At 45.9% G+C, this 22,119-nt stretch overlaps 1 protein-coding gene across 3 annotated transcripts in view; it reads left to right on the top strand.

Annotated features, from left to right (window-relative positions):
* BTBD11 (BTB domain containing 11) overlaps positions 1-22,119 on the top strand; it is a 168,707-nt gene that overhangs the window by 104,197 nt on the left and 42,391 nt on the right. For 2 of the 3 annotated variants that reach the window (XM_042837987.1, XM_042837988.1), the window contains exons 3-4: positions 7,427-7,631; positions 17,154-17,306. In XM_042837987.1, the coding sequence (XP_042693921.1) occupies positions 7,427-7,631; positions 17,154-17,306 (358 nt within the window). Of the gene's footprint in view, positions 1-945; positions 986-7,426; positions 7,632-17,153; positions 17,307-22,119 lie in introns of those variants that run through there. The other variant, XM_042837989.1, reaches the window with a different exon arrangement.

Here is a 22,119-nt window from a genome sequence, read left to right as displayed (position 1 = left end):
CAGGCGGGGTATTCCAGTGACTGGGTGTTATGACACCCCAAGTGCACCCATAGCCCCAGGCAGCTGGCTCTTGGGTTTGGAGTGTGCTGTGTGCCAAGAACAGCATAGCTCCATGTTTGATTATACATGTGCATGCACACAGTAGGGTATGTGATAGACTTTCTTCTGTGCCCCCACCCTAGCTGACTCCTTTCCTAGTATAGATGGAAGTTAATAATAAAGACCTCCAGTAAATGATCTCAGGGAAAGTTTTGCTTAAGCAGTTCTTGCTTAGCTGACTTTCGAGACATACAGATGGATGGACTTCCAGAGGCAGAGCAAACATGTAGGAGCAGTGTAGCTGGAATCATAAACGTGTGGATGCTTTGGGCAGCTGACTGAGCAGATGACTGCGGGCACTCTGCTGTCATACAAGAGGCACCGTTGAACTGCTTGTATTCACCTGCATTCATGCGCTCACAGGCATACGCCTGGGTGAGCTGTAGCAATACATCACTTTGATGCTGAAACCAGATGCAACAGGCAGGCAGGAAGGGAGAGAGACTTCGCTTATAGCATAGGGAGGATGCAGGATGCCATGGCTACCAGATAGCAATCTAACTGGATAGGTCTCGATTTTTTTATCAGGGTTATAATTCATGTTTTCAACACAGTCTCTCTAGAGCTGGCCCTGAGCAAAAGCTGTAGATGCAAAGCCTTAACGCTGAGCTGTGAGATGAATCCATATCAAGAAAAGGAATTTGAACCTGCGTTGTGTGCTGTGTATGGGAACTGCTGAGTCACGGCCTGAACCTCTGATTGATCACCTGAGGCGAGCCATGAGTCAGCCAGAGGAGCACAGGTGAAGGCAGTTCACCTGTGCTGCAGGAAGGAGTGGAGCCAGGCTGCACCCCTCCTGGACCTATTTAAGAGCTGGCTACCAGTGGGGAAGGATCTCATCTGGAGATCCCTCTTTCTGGTGTTTTGTGGTGAGCCCAGCATAAGGGTAAGCCTTCCATTTATTCTCTCTTGTTGTCATATCTACTTCACCTAACTCTCTTGTTTATTTTGTGATTGTAGCATCTTGATATCCATGGATTATACAGTGCTGTAAGGGGGCAAACTTTGGAAACTGCTGGCCGTGCTATGGAATTTAGTGTCTGAAGTGCAGTTCTCTATCCCAAACTTCTCCTGATCATGTGGACAGTCTGAAGGATGGACAGAACTGCAGCTTGTGGCTCTGTCCCATTCTTTAAGGAGAACATGTTCACCCAGGGAACACTGTGAAGCAGCAATGCTTACTGTCCATAAGCCCCACTGCAGGGCATGACTCTCCAGAACAGGCCAACACACACAGTGGAGTCATGAAGAGCTGGAGGGGTGGTTAGACCACTGTTACTGAACCAGTGTGTTCTGCTTGCAATATGTTCTTACGTGTTCTCCATAAATACGGCCTACAGCTTAGAGCCCTAGTGTCACACCTGAAGAGATCTGTAGTGACACCAGAGATTCTCCTCCCTCCCCTGAGCTTTGAAGGAATGAAACGGGTCAAACAACTGTGTGTAGAAATATTATTTCTAAGTTGTTCTTGGAACAAGAAGAACTAGAGACTGGTGTCACTGGGAGTGGCTCAGCAAGGATCAGCCCAGCATCATTCACCACTTAGGCATGGCTGTGCAAGCACACAGCTGAACATTTTAGGCTGCACATCTTTATCCCTGAGCCTGCTCCTGAGCAGGTGGAATTGGAAGATCAAGTCCATTGTGCCAGACCATAAAATCCTGCAGGACGCTTGTCAGAAGAGTGATATTAGACATCTTTCATTTCCTCCTTCTTCCTCTTGTTGTTTTTCTGCATTTTTTCCCCCTTCCCTGTTAAACAATGCAAAACAGACATTACTTTGTAAGCACTGGGGTCTAAAATAAAAACAGCGATAGTAACAGGTTTTACTGAAGGCACTCACTGTCAAAAAAAATGTTTAGCTGGTCACTGTTAAGAGGGCTGGAGCATTCCAGTTGCGTGCTGCGGGTTGCTGAACGTAGCACCCCCATGCAGCCTAACCTTCCCTGTCACATCACATCTCCGACTTGCAGTCAGTGAAGCTATTCCTTAAATATTCAGTATGGCCTTAAACCAGGCCCGTGTTACAGCATGCATGTTACATAATATTCTGAATCTTTAAATTAAATGTATGCATGTGGGTCTTGAGTTCATAAAAAGCGCTGAGGTGCCCGTACTCTTGTACTCTTGTACTCTTGTACTCTTGTACTCTTGTACTCTTGTACTCTTGTACTCTTGTACTCTTGTACTCTTGTACTCTTGTACTCTTGTACTCTTGTACTCTTGTACTCTTGTACTCTTGTACTCTTCTTGTAGTGGGAAGGCTGTAGTGCTGGTGGATGCATCCCCGCTTTCTTCGTCCCTTTGCTGGCAGACAGGCCCAGCTTGGGCTTCTCCTCAAGGCTGCCAAGCTCATCCTGGGACTGCCACAGCCTTTGCTGTGCTCCAGGAGCCTTCCCTCCAATTCTGGCTTCCTAGATTCACAACACAAGCACGCCCGCACGTCCCACCGCCTCGCTGCTCGTTTCTTGTCTGTCCCACACGATGTGATGTCTTCCTTTCCCCAGTTCTGCCAGCACAACAGTTGGTGTGGCGGCTCATTTGGCTCGCATTGCATAAATTGTGGAAGTGTTTATTTGGTTTAAATTAAAAACAAAGTCATGTTGGCGAGGTTTTTCATCAGGCAGCTCAGTTCCACGGTCTGCTCTGCAGATGGGTTGCAGGCCGTGGCACAGGGGCAGGAGGGAGTGCAGGGGATCTGGGGTGTGGATCTCTGCCCAGTCCCCTGCATCATGACACTGCAACCATCAGGAGAAGCATCAGCAGCTTACAAGAGCAACTCCAATCTGGGATTTATTTTAGTTTTTTTGGCAGTGTTGCACTCAGGGATTTATTGGTCTTTTGGATGCACTCAGCTCGTATGTTTGAGATGTATTTTGAGAGCCAGAAGCTGGGATTCTCACACGTACCCAACGGGAGTGAAAGAAAAGCATGCAAAACTGCAAACTGCACAAGCACACAAGAGCCAGCAATGCTGTGAGCAGGTGAGAGTTCACCTTGCAGAGCATTGCTGTAGCTCTGAAGAGCAGAGCCTCAAATTCAAGATTGCCTGTGATGTTCAGGTAGACTGCGGCTCTTACAGCTGGCAAGGAGAGTTGACTTCAGCATGGAGGTGAGTCTGGGCTCTGCATTGAGACTTGAGCAGGCTGTGCGACTGCTGAAGGCCAGACCAGGGAGTCCCATCAAGGAGCTGCCTGTGCGTAAGCTATGTGGGCCAGAGTCAAGAAGAGTTTCAAGGTCAGTGAATAAAGCAACTGAACTCGATACATTCTTTGTTGGAAGCAAATAGAGAAGCAACAGCATCTTAGTGAGGAAGAACAAAGCAAAATGTGGCAGAGACTGAAAGAGTGCACGTGCATCTCAAACCAGATGTTACACTACACCACATTTTACAGAGTACGCATTAAGTACTGCTGTACAGTGTGCATGGCTGTCAGCTCCCTCCTCAGCCCTGATGTGCTCAGGCACTGTCTCTGCCCTGAAGATTTGGCACTGTAACTCGATGTGGCTGGAATAGAGAAGGGCACTGGGGTGTGGTGGCTGCTCCAAGGTTACACAGCGGAATAAAACTGAAACCAGAGATTCCTGTCCTGCCTCCAGTGTTTGACCTACTAGATAGCAAGCTTATAATGTGGCTTTTTATGCTTGCTTACTGCCCTCTGTGAAGCTCAGTGCTTTATAGGTATTGATTACTTAAGCCCTGAGTTGTGCCTGATAGAGGAATGTTATAATAATTGTTAGTACAGCATTTATTTCAAGTTTAGCCAGAGATAACATGGCAGAGGATAAAGCAAGATCTAAGCCAATCAATTCTTGGTATAATGTAATTAAATGATACTTTATACGTAAGAAGCATTAATTCAGCTTTAATGGCTTGAATTGGTTTAGGTTTCTTAAGAAGCAATTGAGGAAATACAGAATAAAAGGATGAACTCTTTGTCATGTTGAAATTGATTGGAGTTTTGCCATCAATCCCAGTGAGGCTCGAGTTTCTCCAGCCTTGCATCAGCAGTGATGCTGAGCTGGCTGCCCTGCACTCGTCATTCCTTCTGCTGCTGCTTCTCCTTACTCAGCGTGCCATTCCCTCCAGTGCTGGATGTGTCATACAAGTCACATCGCCCTGGGACTTGATGAGGAATGTGGGTGAAGTCATGTTGCTGACTGAATCTTGGCCTAAACTGTATCCTGATTTTATTTATCTTTTGGTACAGAAACCAGAGGAGTTCTCTGATGCATACCGTCTCAATCCATTTAACTGTGATTGTTCATGTGTCTAGCCATAACTACATGCTGCAATGCCTTGGTGGCTTGGGTCTGAAAAGACTGCGTTTAGTGCAACTCTTTTTTCTGCTTTTGCTATCATTGCTAAACCTGGATGTTGCACTTAGCATATCTACATCATCTTTTTATTTTTTCCTTTTGGAGAAGAAGAATTTGCCTCTGCTCTCAGAGATGTTGCTAGTGTCCCCATGCGAGGCTTGGCAGTGCACATCTGCTGTGAGAGACTGGGGTGAGTGAAGGGTGTCCCAAACTTTGCCACTGTTTGTCTGCAGATAGTTTTGAGCAGGACTGACACAGTCCACAGTCCTGACTTTAGGCACATCTGTTACACTGGTGGGCCTGATTTCTGCAGACATTCCACTTGCACAGCTTCTCCTGGAAATTATGTATATGCAGGGCTGCAAGACTGGTCCTATCATGACTATTTCCTGGCAGTGGGAAAAGGCAGAAACTATTTTTAAATGAAAGCTTTGAATCAGAAGAATATTGCAGAGTGCAGCAAAATTTGTGTCAAAACCCTGAAATCATGGACTCGGCAGTTTTCTCATGCCAGCGGTTTTCTTCTTTTTATGGTTTTAAGACTGTGTTTTTGGAGAGTTGGGCTGAGTGTTTTTTGGTGAGATATGTCTATTCTTCCTGGTGCGCATTATCTCAGCAGCAGCATTCCCTGTGCAAGGCAGGCAGAGGAGAGGCAATGCACTGTGATGTGTTAACAGGGGTGGGGCTTTGCAAAAGAAAACAAAAGAAAACAAAAAAAACTTCTGATTTGCCTTGCACACAATCAAAATAGTGCTTCAAGTTTGCCCCCAAGTTCATTATTCAGCTGTTTGTTTGTTTTCAGATTTTGTGTTATGTTCCTACATCTGTGCACGTTTCCAGCTTCTCTGTGGTCATTTAGGAAAACCAAAAAAGAGAAAACCTGTGTTTTTTTCTCTTAGCACCAGGAAATTATGCCCTCTTTTCCCCATCAATTGCTTTTGCATAGCTCAAGGATGACCCAAAGGGCTTTTGCTCAGATTTTCATTTAAAACGAATCATTTGATTTGATCAGAGAACATTATTTCCCCCCAAAGAACTTTCTGAATGATCTGAAGATGTAAAAACAGGCAGTTTATAACCAAAATTGTTTTGCTGTCTTTTATATAGTGGTCACTAGATAGCTAATGTCATAAAATCCACTGCCTCAGAGGGAGATGCCTTAGTTAATTAGTTACAATCAGTACAGTGCTTAGGGATTCAATGCTCCTGCCTGTATGTTTGCCTGCTAACATAATCATAGGTTAGCATATGGTGGCTTATTTCCCATACCTGTAATGCAAAGAAACTTTCAGAATCACATAATCATAGAGGGAGACAACGAGCATCTTTCTAATCAGCCATTTTCTGTTCTCTGGACTCCTAAATAGCTCAGGTGAGCCCAATTCTCGGATTTCCTGTTCAACAAACATGAAGTTTCCCAGTCCTACTTGGACTTAGAAATAGTTAATTCACTTGCACATTTCTGATGATACTGTCTTAAGCCTTGTTTTCCAGAGCCATGGAGTTGACTCTGCACACAGGTCCATAGATATAAACCCTCCTTGTTTTCTGGGCAGCAACCGCCCCTGAGGGGTAAGGGACTGTGTTTTGGGAAGATGGCACAATGTCCAAAGGGAGGCCATTCACAAGCGATGTCCTCTGGGGCCTGGTGCTAGGTCCAGTCCTTTTCAACATCTTCCTTAATGATCTGGATTCCAGGCAGTGTACCCACAGCAAACTTGCAGACTTGTTTATAAGAAAACTGGGAGGAGTGTCTGATGTTCCAAAGGCCATGCTGCCATCCGTAGACAGGCTGGAGAGGTGGGCTGACAGGAACCTCATGTTGTTCAACAAGTGGAAGTTCAAAAAGCAAGAGCACACTGCTGGAAAGCAGCTTAGTACGAAAAGGACCTAGGGGTCCCAGTGGACACCGAGTTGAAGCTAGCAATGTGCCCTTGCTAGCTAGAGAAGGCTAATGGTATCCTGGGCAACATTAAGAAAAATATTGCCAGGGGGTGGAGGAGATGATCCTTCACAGAATCACAGAATCACCCGGATTGGAAGGGACCTCAAGGATCATGTAGTTCCAACCCCCCTGCCTAGCAGGGCCACCAAACACACACATTCAGATCAGGTTGCCCAGGACCCTGTCCAACCTGGCCTTAAACACATCCAAGGACGGGGCATCCACAACCTCCCTGGGCAGCCCGTTCCAGGGCCTAACCACTCTCCTTGTATAGAACTTCCCCCTAACATCCTTCCTCTCTTTTCAGCCCTGCAGAGTTCACACCTGGAATGTTGGGGACAGTTGTGGGCTCTCCAGTACAGAAGAGATATAAAACTTGGAGAGAGTCCCATTAAGTCCTCTCCTATAAGGAGAGGCTGAGAGAGGAGGGGTTGTTCAGGCTGGAGAAGAGAAGGTTCAGGGGGATCTCATCACTGTGTGCAAATACCTGAAGGGAGGATGCAAAGAGGACACTTTGCAGGGTTGGCAGAAGAGGCAGCGGGCACAAAGAAGCACAGGAGATCAGGAAACGCTGTGATAGTGTGATAGTGACCGAGCATGCCCAGGCCAGGGCCTGTGGGTGTCCCTACTTGAGCTGGGATTGGAACAGATGGATCCAGAGGTCCCTTTGAATGTCAGACATTCTCTGATTCTGTAACTTTTGGAACTAGGAGTCTGGCATTCTCCAAGGGCTGTAGGTGGCTGTGACCCTGGCCCCAGTGGACTGGCTCTTGTGGCAGTGCTGAGATGGGCCAGCCTGGCACTGCTGAGGGTCACTGAGCACACTGTATTCACACATCCCTTCAGGGGCTTGTCTGCAGCCCAGATATGTCACCACACAGCCCAGCCTGGTGATTAATATTGCACAGATTCTACATTTTACTGTTTAGGTTCTCCAAAATTAAATGGCCAGGGAAGACAACCTGGTGCATTCTTTGGTTCCAGAACTTGGGGGAAATATAGTAGCACAAGGAAAAGAGAGAGAGGTAAAAGCCCAGCCTTCACCCAGGTCTTGCTTTCCAGGTGACCTCGTATCCCGAGCCATGCACCACCTCCAGCCACTGAATGCCAAGCAGCACGGGAATGGCACACCAATGCACCAGAAGCAGGGATCACTCTACTGGGAGCCGGAGGCTTTGTACACCCTCTGCTACTTCATGCACTGCCCACAGATGGAGTGGGAAAACCCGAACGTGGAGCCATCAAAAGTCACGCTGCAGACTGAGAGGTAAGAGCCACCTTAGAGTATGTTTCATATCTTTGTGAAGACATTCTGCTGATAAATCAGTGTTGCTGGCTAATTGCTAATTACAGCTTGTGCATAGGAGGCTGCAGAGCAGTCTGTTTTGGCTTGGGATCACCTTTCTGAAATCCCGTTTCTCTTACTGAAGTGCTCCATGGCTGACCCAATATATATCAAAAGTGACACCCAGTGGCTACATTCAGCAAATTGGTTCCAGATGTGCACTTGGTAGAGATTTCCGTTTTCTTTCTTTGTTGCTCAGCTATTCTATGTTTTGGAAAAGAAAATGAGAACTTCTATTTCTGGCATAGCAGGTCTAGGTTTAAATGTGTCTTTCTACACATTAATAGGGTTTGACAGCTGTGATTTGGGAAGTGGAAAATGAGTAGAGTAGTGTTTAGCAAGGAGGGGTTGTTAAAGACGCAGTGCCCCAGTTGTGCGAGGTACCAGGGTAGGTTATGTACTCAGCACAAGAGGAACTTGGGGGCTGTGAGCTCCTGCCCAGCCTCTGGGGTGTGCTGCTTGGGATGTGGCTGCATCCAGCTCTGCTGCCTTCATCCACCCTTTAGTATCAACCAGGGCAGAAGAAGCGAGTTCAAGACTCAGTCCTGACTCAGAATCTTCTGTAAAGAAAGGAGATCTTGTCAAAAATGCAGCAGCCTCTCTAGTAACAAGAGCCAAGCTCTGCCTCCACTTGTGGTCTGAGGTATGTTTTGCTATTTCACTTCCCTGAACCAGGGGTTGCCGCTGAGGAGATGAGAGGAATGACCAGTGCTTGAAAAGAGATGCATATACATGTTTAAGATGGTGTATCATGATGGTGCAAATGCCAGCTGAACTCCACATTCATGTCCTGCTGTATCATGCTGTATGTGTGAGCCAGACTGATACACACATGCACTGACATTTGCATGTATGGGGCTTGTTACTGTTTTAGTATGAAGTTTGCATCTCAAAAGCAGTGTTTGAGAATGTCATTATATAGGTAAACTTAAGTGGCATATAATATGATATTTTCATTGAATTATTTTTCAATTGACTCGTAGAAAATCAGAAAAGACGAAACTCTAGCATTAGTGATTCTACTGGGAACTTTGCCATTTTTCTTTGGGTGGCATTTTGTTTTTTTCCAAGTTTGGGTCACTCAGTTAGCATGGTCTTTGGTTTTTGCTCTATTGATTCCCATGTGTGAAAGAAACAGAATGGCAAGTTAAAAGAACCTGGAATTTTAATATCTTTCTAAATCAGTTTTATTTTGTGAATTGTTAGCCAACCTGGCTCTTGCAGAAGGCCTACCTCATGAGCAAGAGTTCTCGTGGTTGGTACTGTGCTAAAAGCGGTGACTGAAATTAGAAGATATTCTCACCTGATCTGTAGTCACCATCTGTGGGAGTTAATGCCCTTGGGACCAGTGGAACTATAAAGGTTAGTAACAATGAGGCTCTGGGTTTGTAAAATTTCTAAAGACTTTCCTGTGGAAGGTGAGAGGGGCAGGAATATTTGTAGAATCTCATTTAGCGTTTGCTTTAATAGGTTTTCCTTTTCCTGAGGTAGTCTTAATATATCTTCTCTTTGTTAGAGCAATTGAAGTGCTGATTATATAAAGCCAGATGCAATTTTTCTTCTTTGCTATATTACGAGTATTCAGTTTGGCAAAATGTCTTCCTTTGGAAGACCGGTTTAACAACTGTGGTGTGTGGTTAGGGCCAAAGTAAGTACTCAGTGTTATTGCCAAGAGTTTGTGGTCAATTTTGGAAGGAGCAGATAGATACTCCTTCTATTGCCTAATCAAACATGCGTTTGTACTTTGCTGGAAAACACAAGTGGAAGTGATGCAGGGGTAAGCACGTGCCCAGATATTTCCACTGCATGTGCTGTGTAGCATGCCTCACCAGCACCAGCTGGATGGAAGTATCTTGGGCTGCCCAGCAAGTAATCCAGTTCAGCTGATTTCTATTTAGTGCTCTGAGAAGCCTCCCTTCATATTTCCAGTCAAAGACTTATCAGTGCTGTTCTTTATATGCAGGCATGCTTTATGGTCTGTGACTTATTTCTGGTGTTTTCAGTTTTCGTGGTGGGTTTTTATGCATTATGAGGAAGTGGGTTTGTTAAACATGACACTTTTATATGCAGAATATTTGCAGGCTTGATGCCTTATCTCTGTTCCTTATTCCCTCTCTTTTCCTCCGGCTGTGACAATGACTTTTATGTTGGAAGAAACACAGAGAGAAGGAAGGAGATCCAGGCAATTTCCCCCTTCCCTGGCCTCTCTGGGTCCCGGCTGGTGCAGAGAAGCCAGAAAATGAGTGGATCTGGCCACAAACAGTATTTTCTTGGAACAAGGGTTGTACTTGGCTCATTTGAAGACAACCTGGCTACTATTTTGGCCCTCTTTCCTGATCATGCATGCCCAGGATAGGGAGCAGGTTATGAGATGTGGCCAGAGAACTCCCCAAGTTCTCACAGGGCTCAATGGCCCAATGTTAGCTTCTCCTCCTTCTCAACCATCTCTATTCCACTCGGGCTTGGGCTCTCAACCGCAGTTGAATTGGGTTGAGTTACAAAACCGCAAAGGCTCTGCTTGTTCTTCTGCAGCAGCTGGGTGTGGAAGGGAAGCTGGAGCCTAATCCCTGCAACCAGTATAGTTGCAGTCCTGCCTGGGTTAGCACTTCCTAGCATAAAAAGCAACACCTCCTGTGAAGTCTCATGGGATGCATAAAATTGGATGTTTACCTTTGAATAAATCCAACACTTTGCTTCTAGGGAGTATTTTCTAGGGAGTGTTTCTCTGTGTTCTTCACGGGGGTAAAGAAATAAGAATGCAGTCTATTTATAATAGCGGTTGTCTTCACATAAAATGAAAGGGAAAAAATATTATGCAATAATGAGGCTGGGAGAGTAGGAAAGTGGCGAGGATTTCTCAGAAATTCTGGAAAATACTCCCTTCTTCTCAAGCTCCAGCAAACCCAACCTCCACATTCATACGCTTCTTTCAATCTGATCAGATTTGAATAAACCCTGTGCCTTTTGGCTGTGTTGTTGGCACTACCACAAGCCAGTCCTGCTGGGATAGATTATTTCATGGCCCTGGGTACCATGTAGATGGCTATTTTGGCAGGTGTGAAAGTGCAGGAGGGGATTTGGATCTGTTTGTGAGGCCACTGTTCCTGACAGCCAGGATGCAATGGAGACGTTTGTCTTGTGCCAGATGTTGTCTGTGAAACCATCATTCCTCTGGTGCCCTCACGTGCGGGTGGCTGCAGATTATTTAGGTTTGTTCATTCTTCTGCTTTCCTGGGAATTGAAAAAGGAAGAATTTGTCAATTAGACAACTGTTGCCAAGATTTCTTTCTAGCTTGCTGCTTCTAGTTTAATAAAAGGATCTGTCCTGTGGTTGTGTTTTGCTTCTAGGCTTCCAAAATTATTGCAAGTAATTTCTTAAGCACCGGAAAGCACAGAATCTGTAGCTGCAGATTTGTTTGATGCTTTTTCTTAAGTGGTTCCTTACCCACTTTTACCCACAGCTGTATTGACAAAGTCCTCATGACTTCCTAACTCTCCATGTTCCCCATTAACAACTCATTGAGAAGCAGTGGCTCAGCACTCAGCCTGTCCAGGGCCACCCATTAATTCTGCTCACAAGGCAGCAAAGCACCTTCCCCAGCAAGTCCTCAGTTCCTTCAGCACTTGGTACGGCTGTGTGCATAAAATAGCCGTAAAACCATTTCACTAAGAATGTGCCAGGTAGATGTGGCCCTGCTTTAAGTCATTCTGTGGTGCAGACTCCAGCAAAGGACAGCAGAAAGCAGAGCGACCCCTCAGAGTGCTGCTGAGAGTGGAGAAAGCACAAGCATTGCACCTCTGGAAGAAATTAGAATGGGGAAGTCCTGCTATGAAGCTGGTTTATCCTGCAGCGTGTTTGCAGAAGACATTACACGTATGGTGTGCTACTATGGCATAATCTTGTATTAAACCCATGGTAAAACCATGGCCTCGCTGAACTCAGGAGTTATCACCATTGCTTATTTCTCTGGGAGCCACTGAGAGGGAATCTCAAATTCATCCTCACTCATCCTCTGCATTCGCATCCTAAGTATCAAACTTCCCACTTGTTAAAAATTGCTTTAGAATTGGTATTGGCAGCTGCCTGCACACTGGGTTGCACACGGCACACGAAGCAGCACAGACAGCATTTGTAGCTCTGCTGTCAGGCACCATATCCTTGCAGTGCTGGGGCTGTATTCTAACCCTAATTTATCAAGCGAGGCTTAAGCTGTCCGTGTGATCTCTATAGGGTTTGTTAAATAGAGAAAACTGTGTGCAGCGTTGGGAGGAACGTAGCACCAGGGCTGCTCTGCGCCGCGTTCCCGACAGCGCTCCTGCGGCTGGCTGCTTTCCAGGGATTTCTGTCGCAGCCAGGCGTGTCACATTTGATGTCGGAACAGCCTGGGAAACATCTCCCTGCTGTCGCTGCCGGACAAGTCATCGCTCTGACTTGATTGTGTTTCAGGTCTTGCCCAGAACTGCTTTCATGCAGGAGAGGCAACAGGGACTGCGTGCCTAACCCCTGGCTGTGAGCTGAAGGCCCGTGACTTGCAGATCTCTGGTGCAGACCCGAGCATTGCAGGCTAGGTGCATAGAGCGTATGGGTGAACGGTCTCTCTGCTTAGGCAGATCCTTCAGCCTGATTAAAATGTAGAACTGCCTTTGTTAGAGTCTTGGGCCATGCTTAGCAAGGTTTCTGGAGTCACAGAGGGGTTGAGCAGCCGGCTCCCGGTGCAGTACCTCTGGAGTGCAGTGGGAAGCGTTGGCTCTCAAGGAAGACAAGGAGTTTGTGGTTTAAATATAAAATGCACCCATTCAAAATGTCTGCTAAGGACTGGAGAAAGTGCACTTTCCTGGTCTCCAGTAGTGCTAACGATGGGCTAGCATTATACATATGGTTTTATTGTGTTTTCTAAAAGAAGATTGTAAGAGTCAAGAATGCTTTGCAATCTGCATATTGGGATTTTCTTTCAACAACACCCATGAAAATATAAACACAGAAGACAACCAAATGAAATGATCTTTGCATCATTTTAAATTTGCTGACTCATATCTGCAAGCAGAAACATCTCTCCACCTTTGTCTGAATCCACCTGTGCTTTTCTTGTAAAGGTACGGCCTTCCCTTCTCTGCTGGAGGGCAAGTTGTATGAGGAGCAGCTGAGGGCCCCGGGTTTGCTCAGCACAGAGCAGAGGAGCTGAGGGGAGGCCTGATGGCGGCTGCAGCTCCTCACAGGGAGCGGAGGGCAGCGCTGAGCTCTGCTCTGTGTGACAGCGACAGGGCCGAGGGAACGGCATGGAGCTGTCAGGGGAGGGCAGCTGGGGGTTAGGGACAGGGTCTGCAGCAGACAGTGATCACGGCCCCAAGCTACTGGAGTTCAAGGTGCATGGGGACACAGCTGTCAGATGGATAATCTGATTTCTGGGTGGTGCTTTGTGGAGCCAGGGGTTGGGCTCTGTGATCCTTGTGGTCTCTTCTAACTCGGGAATGTTCTGTGACTGTTGTCAGAAATACTGCTCACTCTCACTTGTTGCTTTTAAAATTGTAAATGCAATGGCCTGTATTTTAAGGTAAAGCAAGGTCAGGTCTGTACAGCTGTGCCCACTTTCTATCTACTGAAACTGAGAGGGGGACAGCAAGAAACATCTGAGATCCAGTTAGGACAGTTATGCCTGCAGATGTTTGCAAGGCAGACGAGCTCATGAGTCCTGAACTGTCCCAAAATAGCTGTGAGAGAAGTGTAGGGTGTGGGGCTGCAGCAGGGAAGTAGGGAATGCCAGCGAGGTCAGGGTTTGGCCTTTACCGCTGTAGCTGAGTATGTGCTGTCACCTCCCCAGTGTATCCCATGAACCTCAAATAGGTGTGGAAGAGGAAGGAGGCCTGAGATGCTGCTCCTGTAGGAATAGGTGTCTTAATGTGGTGAGAACAGCCCTGATAATTCTCTTCAGTTTAAGCAGGAGTGCAGTGAGGGCATGCTTGAGGATGATCTGGTTGTCCCCTTGCCAAGGGCTGGGGACAGTGCCGAGAAGGGTCTGGCCACTTGGGAGCTCTTCATCCTCCTCCCCCTGCAGCTCTTCTGCATGGCACCAGGGCTGCCTCAGCACAGAGACCTCTCTTTGCATCCCCATCTGGGACGGTACTTCCTTTAGTTCAGGAAAATGTCAAAGCTTGTGCCAAAATCCATTCATTTTCGGAATATGACTTAAGATCATGTTTAGCTTCCCAGCAGTGCATGGAAGTTGCCTGGTGTGTGCCCTTACTGCTAAGCACAGGTGCAGAGGGGCTGAAGGGGGAGGTCAGTGACTTTTCTGCTTCTCTGCTCTGGATCTCCTAGTTGCTGCCTGCCTTTGTACGGCAGAGATAAATCAGCTGTGAGTGCTATAATGATGTGATGCATTCACTTGATCTGTTTTTGCAGAGTGTCATTTGGAAAGTGATACATATCTTGCTGATGTCATGCTATAGTGTGGATTGCCGCCTTCCTATAACTTTGTAATCCTCTTTCTCCTTTGGCACACAAATAGCATTCAAAAAAACCCAACCAACTTCACATGATGCATGGACTCCTGAAGGGTATTTTTAACCTATTGCTCTCAACCATATTTGGTTCTCCTCTCAAAACACAAATTCCTTGACATGCTCAGATAGGCAGTGGCGGGGCTTTCTGCCCTGGAAAAAAGAATGTAATGTATTCTGATTGAATCCCACATCCTCCCATGCAGAGTAAAACTGGTCTTTTGAGAAAATCCTGCAGCTTCCCTATAACACTGCTTCTTTTCCCTTTCAGGATTTATTGCACCAAATAAATTCATTTCTATTTCTCTGCTGAAGCTTGCAAGATCAGGAGAGAAAACATGACATCTTGCAGCAGAGTTGATTCAGTTCCTGTAAATAATTTTATTTGCCCTGCTCAGTACTGCAGTGGGGCAAATCTGCTGGGTGAGATTCTGCCCTGCACAAGAGGGGAGAATAAATGAGCCCCCGAGTTGCTTGTTTTGTAGGAGAGTGAACTATGGCCTAGAATTTAGCTTCCTGTTAACTGTTTCCAGTGCAACAAGGTCTGTGTGTAATTATATACATTTTTACACTTCCATGATGATTTGCACTGCTTCCCTGTTTGCTCGGTGAGTGATGAAAGCAACTCCCACCGATCAGTTGTTCCCAGCAGTCCTGGCTGCAGGGAGCTGCCTTGCCAAGCCCTTTGCCACCAGCCTTCTGGAGCAGCATGCAGCAGAATTCCCTGTTCTTTTGTCCCCTGTTCCCCTTAGAGTGAAATAGTGCACCCTCTCCATCCTCCAACCACTGCCATCACTGTGATCCTGCTAGGCTCTGGAAATCTGATCACAGTGGTTGTGGGAGTTTGTTCTCTTTTTATCATTCTCTTTCCATGGCAGTGGCAGGTCTGGAGAAAGGGAAAGCTGGGAAACAAATGCAGCCTGGTCTCAAGGTGATGGAAATGCAATGGAATGGAATAGTAATGGAAGTGTCAAGTCAGCAAAAGTTGTCATATTTCAGAAGGAGGTTATTCGTTTACGTACCCGTGCGAATTGGGAACCTGGTGTCCTAGGGAAAGTCAGTGGCCTTAGGGCTTCTGCGTCCTTCAGCACTTTTGAAATATCTCATCCCTCCTTAAGGATATTAATATCAGAGCTCTGTAAAGTTGGTTCTTAAAAAGAAAGAAATAAATGGCATAAAAAGCTATAAATAGGAAAAAGATACTCCAGAATCAACATTTGATTAAATCATTTTTCTCAGGGTAGATTATTTTTGGTTAAAGTTAGGTATTTAAAGTGCAAAGTTTTTGCCTACAGGGTACCTAATCCAGTCTTTTTTTTTTCCTCTCTGTTGGAAGGGACTACGGAAAGCAAGACAAGTCAGGCAAAGCAATATGAGATAAAAAGGAGCAGGAGAAGGGAAGGAAGCACAAGTAGGGGATGATGCTACTAACAAAATGAGATACTGAGTTAATAAACATAGAATGTATGGCTAAGAAGGAGAAAGGGAGCCGTTAAGGAAAGAAAAAATGATTGCCTTTTTTCCAGGGCAAAGATGATGATAAAAGGTATAGGGTTCAGGAGGAGAAGGTAGAAGCATGTTAATAGCAGATGTTCCTTTAGCAGTCATTTACAAGCTTCATCTCTCTTTCTCTTTCTTCCTTTCTTTTTTTTTTTTTTTTGTTTATATTATAATATTAAAACAATCTTGTTAGCATCCCTTAGCCATGGTATTTTCTTTGCAGTTTGGACAGAATGGTCTTGCTACGTCTACGTAGTTTTCAGCAGTCCTATCTACGTACAGAACTTTCAGCATAGTTTACTTGTAGCTTTTGGGCAGATTTTTTTGTTTTTTTAATTATTATTTCATGATTTTAGAATTTTATACTAATCTTCTACCCTACCTCAGCCCTTCTCCACTCAGACTTTGCTTTCTTATGCACCATGGAGGATGCCATCAGAGCTGGGATGTCCACAAAAACCATTTGGGGATTGGAAGGCTAATGCTGTTACTTGCATTGCTCTCTAGGTTTTGTTCACTGTGATCTCCTAGGCAGTTACATTCCAAGATGTTCAGCTGCAGATCTTCTTTAGTTTTTTTAAACCCTAAACTTGGACTTGGAGTTACGGTTCTTGAGTTTACATGTGGTCAAGCAGTGTACTGTGTGCTTCTTGTAAGGCATGTGCTGCTCCTGCCAGAACATGGGGCTGCCCAGGTGCTGTGGAGCGAAGGGCTGTGTCTCTGGCAGTGGCCACATGCTGGCAGTGACAGAGTGGGGCTGTGACCAAGTCCCACTGTGCCCTCTGGGGACAGTAGTTTTGCTCACGTGGCAGAACAGCCACTACCCAAAGGCAGAGCAACTTGATACAGACTGCAGTAGGTATAAAAGTGAGATGATCCAGTCTGATTGCTGATGCTGCTCAACAATGCAGTGGGAGCAGCTGTTGAGGTCCCGCTTTGCAGCAAGGTGCACATTGCATCAGTGGAGATGCTGGAGATGTCCTTGCACGTTGCCTCCGCGTGCCGAGCACTTAGGGTCAGGATCCCCTCTCTCCACCCTCGTGGAGCAACAAGGAGTGTGCCAGTCCCAGTGCATCATCCAGAGCAGGATGCCATCCTGTGCTGTCTCCTGCCCTCTTTTGGGACGCATGGTGCAGAGGTGGGGGAGGACTTTGGGTGCAGGTGCACTGATCTCACAGGGGCCCCATAAATGAGCATGGCTTATAAAGCTGACATTTTGACTAATCCTGCTCCAGAGACAGGGCTCTTGATTTAGACCTGCATGAAATTGCTGAGCTAGTTTGCTCTTCTACAGTTTCATTTTGTGTCTTTCCTTCTCCCTCCCTGTATTCTACATCCTTTCTGTACATTGCTAACACATCCATGCACTCACCCCCACAAGCTATCACCCTACAGCCGTTGTTTTGCTGTCTGTACCATGGCACTGATGTCTGTGTGCTTCCCCAGGCCGTTCATCGTGCTGCCGCCCCTGATGGAGTGGATTCGGGTTGCCGTCGCTCACGCGGGGCACCGTCGCAGCTTCTCGGTGGACAGTGATGACGTACGGCAGGCAGCCAGGCTTCTGCTGCCCGGAGTTGACTGTGAACCTCGACAGCTCAAGTAAGTCCACAGAAAGATGGGATGCTTTGTGCAAAACGTGTCTCTCTCTCTCTCAGTGACGGTGAATTAGCAGGCAGGCAGAGGGCTCTCTCATTTCCCCGAGAGGTGCACGGATGCTCGGGCTCGTCGCTGCGTGCGCTGCGAAATCGGCTCTGGGATTTGCTCACATCCGTGGATAAGCCGGTTGCACGGTAATGGGTGCCTGAATATCTCACAGCTGGACCGAGCCCGTAATCTGCTCGCCTGGCTTTTTTCCCTTACTGTTAGGTTCTGCTTGGTAATGAGAGGCTGAAATTTTCTGCTAATTGTCTGCTTTGCATTGCTTCGCCCTAGAATACTGAGATACAACTGGCGAGGCTGCAGATATTTTCAGTGCTTTGTTTTCAGCATTAATGGTTAAAGGGCAGATTTAAACTTATAGGTAAGACTACTTCTCATGGTAAAATTGTATTTTCCATGCTAATGTCAGTTCAAATTAGTTGTAAATGTCAGCCTGGATAATTTGACTTTTTCATGTATCAGATGCGACCTTTTGGTTTTCTAATGAAGTCCTAAAGTATTTATTGCCAGAATGTTTTTAGTGTCTGTTTTGCTTCATTGTTATGTACATGTATAAAAGCATGATGTAGGGCTGTGCTGTAGTCGAGAACATAGTTGGTTTTGATTTTTGTATGAAAAGGCATTATGAATCTGCCAAAGGAGAAATTACTCACTGATAACTACTTTATGAATTTGTATGTTAAAAAACCCACATTTTTCAGCAGTCTGCCTCTCCTACAGCACTAGGTGCATTCCTCCCTGCAACGCAGAAAGCAGAGCAACGAGCTACATGATCAGCTGTGACAACCTGCATCAGAGCAGCTGGGCTATGTTGACCCTTGCCTTGACATGCTCTTTCACCAGAGACCATAATACTTTACTTTGTGATCTGCACAAGATTTTTATAGTTGAAGCCATTGAATATTTAATTGAAGAAATATGTTGAATTTCGAAAGCTAGATCTGGAGCGTTGCATATTTCAGATACTGACTGTAATTGCTTCCCTTCAGTGTGAACATCTTGACCCTCATTTCCAGAAGTGCAGCATTCTGCATCCCTACTGAAGTGTCAAGGCTTACAGGCACAGTGCACTTTCTGAGGACCTTGTGCTTGGTTTCTAAAAGGCACCATAAATTCAATTCCTGTTTTGATTTTTAGGTAGGATTGCAAATAAGGCAGTAATGTTTGCTCCGTAAATATTCTGTCTTAAAAAGGGAGGTAGACATAGTTAAGTATTTGTGCACTTAAAAAAACGCTGTGTACTGTCCTTCAAATGTGTGTGTATGTGTATTTTTGTGTATATATATATAGAGGATGGATTGGATGGAGCCATGGGCAGCTGATCTGGTGGGTGGTAGCCCTGCCTACAGCAAGGGGTTGAAACTCGATAGGCTTTAAGGTCCCTTCCAACCCAACCTTTCTGTGATTCTCTGAATAACTTGTTAGATGATTTTCCAGAAGTTTCAAAATCACTTGAAGTTGAGGAGAGTTGCATTGTGCCCAAGGAAAACGTATTGGTGATGAGGAACAAATCAGCATTTAGTTTAAAGTTGCCATCCAGAATTCATTTCCTAATGAATGGAAGCAGTAGCTGTTGTCCTGCCTGTGAGACAGGAATGAGCCTGAAGAGAGCAGCCCAGAATTAATCAGGTGGGAATGAAAAATTAAATCATTCTGGGGACAAGCTCTGGAGTTCACAGAGACCAGACAGTGTGCCCTTGTTTGACTCTAGGGGCCCGATTCAACCGCTGATGTCTCAAAGTGAGAATCTCTCCCCACTGCACAGGCAGAGGTCTACGGATGAGTTTTGGGGTGCTCATGTTTGTGTCAAGGTCCATCCGTGGTGGAGGTTGGTTGTGCAGTGGGGGCTTAGGCCCTGCGTGCTTGTAATCGTGAGATGCAGAGGAGGCCTCTGCTATTCTGAACAATAATGTCAAGCATCGGGATATTGATCAGAAAACTTGCACTTGCTGGTTTTTATTTGTATTTGGTACAGATCCTCTCTGCTTCTTATTGCCATCAAGCCAAGTGTCAGCCTTCCGTGCCTCCCTGTGAGGGAGGGAGTGTTCCCAAATGTCCTTTCCTCAGCAAGCACTGATGCCATAAATGTAACACTGGGAGAGGACACAGCAGCTTTGCAGGGGATTGCTTTATAAATAAGCTGTGTGACGGATGGCAGCTGAAGGATTTTAAATGCAGTGAGCTTGATATATTTTTGTGACTTTTATGAAGATGTCTTAATAAGTAGAACCTTGAGACCCGTTCAAATTCTAGACTTTTCTTAGCATTCTTCTTTCATCCCTTAAATACAGAAAGTCACCGTGTGTTACATCCCATGGCCCATGTCCTGTGCTGTGTGCAGCTGCGTCATTCCATCGTGTTGATTCACAACCTGTCATTGCTAACACATAAAGCAAAATCAACTTCCACACTGGAAAAATGCACTTGCACAGAGAGGGAGAGCTCTGGCAGAATCTCAAAGGCTATGAAGTTCAGATAAAAAACAAATGTTCAGTGTCTTATCTGGACTACAGCATGGTCTCCCAGAGGAGCCGTGTGACACCTCCCGGCACAATCACATACTCCAACAGTGAGGTTCCTGATATGTGTTTGTAAATCATCTCTGCTCTCTTCCTGCCTTTCACTCCAGTACTGCCTCTCTTTCTTCCCTCTTTTGATCTTTAAAAATCCATCCCCTTAATTTCTTTCCCTTAATCTCCTGAAAGAGGAGCTGCTTTTGCTGTGTGCATAGGACTGAGGGAGGTCGGAATCAGGCAGAAGCTGTCTGTCTCCTTCCCAGTCTCTTTTGATTTTACAGCACCAGACATGCCAGAAAGTTTCTACCCTTTCCCAGCTTTAGGAGATGAACAAGGATATAAATGTTCAACCTTCTCCCAGGAGTGGGAGCTTTAAATAGAGTTGTCTCCACCGCTTGCACGGAGGTAGGTTTCACCTACCTACCAGATGGGTTGACTGCTGGATGTACAACAGCTAGCTGAGACTGAAGCACATAAGTTGTGCCAAAGACATTCTTTGTCATAGTGGGAGACCAGACCTAAATAACATCCTACCTGGTCCCAAGCCATGTTGTGCCATCCAAAGCAGCTGGATGTAGCCAGTAGAGAGTCACATGCCAAGCAGCTCTCTGCTGGCATAAATCTGGTGAAGGTGGGTGCTCTGCCCCCAGCACTAGGCTTTTGGTTAGTGAAGGCATCAGGAGTGAAGGAAATTTGCTGTCAAAAGAGTGTGGTGGTATCATTTGTGTTGGACTTGTTCCTATGCTGCAAGTTGTTCTCAAACTTCTCTAGGTCTGTCTGGTTGTGAACAGATGCCTGCCTTTGGCTGCTCCTCTTCATTCCATCAGCAAAGCGTGGCTTCCCCTTGCTCAACCTGAATACAAGGAGCTCTAAACACATCTCTTTCCTTCCTCCACTCTGTAGGACAGTTATTAAAAAAAAAAAGACAAAAAACCCAATGTGTTGGATGTGATGGGGAGAATTCCTAATGGATGACTGCATACGGGGTCTGAAGGCTGAAGGCAGGGAAACAGCGAAGGAGGAACATCCAGTATTGTTCAGCACAAAGGCTGCCGTCTCTTTTATCAGTAGTTTTATTTCTGCTCGCAATATATTATGGCAGTCCTGCAGGACGCAAAGATGCTGGAACAAATTGACCGGAGAGAGGTGGCAGTGTCATGCAAGAGACTGTTACACAGCCAGTCTTGCATATGACTGAATTGCTCTATTTTCTGGACAGTCAGAAGTTAAAAGAAAGCTATGGGGTGCAAGTGCATATGAGGGTGTGTATGTTCATTCTGATGTCCAGAAGCAATAAGAATTCAATTCTTTGCCAGGCTAGGCATTTCTCTGTGGCTGCAGCAGTATCTAGAAGGCCTGTCACATTTGTCAGTGCCCTGTCCCCTTGCCCAGGTCACTGGAAGGCTGCAACACTATAAGCTGGCCTCTAGGAGAGAAGCAGAGTTCAGTATCTTTGGTGAATGGTTTCTACCTGTCCCTAGATGAAAAGGCTCCTGTCTTGAACACTAGAGAAGCAACATTTTCTGCAACATTTATGACTGTCTAGCACAGGTCACAGCTGCTTCAGCGGAGGTATGTCTTGGCAAGAGGATCACAGGAAGGTTCTTTAAGCAGATCTGAACTCCATTTGGATGATTTTAACCAACCAAGCAATACTCTCCTGGTGGCAAATGATAGAACCAGAGGGAATGGCGTGGAGCTGCATCAGAGGAGGGTCAGTTTGAGTGTTAGGAAAAAGTTATTCATTAGAGGGTGGTGGGCTTGGTACAGCCATCTCAGGGCATGACCCCAGGCTACCATTGTTCATGAGGCATCTGGATAACGCTCTCAGACGTATGGTCTGATTTTTTGGTAGTGCTGTGTGGAGCCAGGGGTTGGATCTCTTCCAATTCAGGATATTCTGTGATTCTCTGATTCAAATGACAAAGGTGGGCAGTGGCATTTTTGCCATCATGGGTGAGTTCCAAAAGAGTTTCTTAATGCCCTATCTTCTCTTGATGTGCAGAGCACGGAGCTCCCCATATGTGTAGTCAAATGTCATTGGAGGTGAGAACATCACTGCTGCTAGTCTCAATGCTGTTCTCTCAGGTTGCTGGGCTTGCTTCCAGTGATGGCAGTAAATACTCCTTTCTGCTCTGGCTGGCTGAGAATCTGGGTCCTATCTCTGCTCCTGACCATGGACATATGCATTTTTCTCCTCTTTTCCTGCAGCGCAGAGAGGAAACTGGTATGTTTAT

The sequence above is a fragment of the Centrocercus urophasianus genome, unplaced genomic scaffold (genome assembly GCF_019232065.1).
Source record: "Centrocercus urophasianus isolate 14NV4802_14NV808 unplaced genomic scaffold, USGS_Curo_1.0 seq_73, whole genome shotgun sequence".
In the NCBI taxonomy this organism is placed as follows: domain Eukaryota; kingdom Metazoa; phylum Chordata; class Aves; order Galliformes; family Phasianidae; genus Centrocercus; species Centrocercus urophasianus.
The sequence above is the reverse complement of the archived record's forward strand: the minus strand, read 5'-3'. Positions and strand labels throughout refer to the sequence as shown.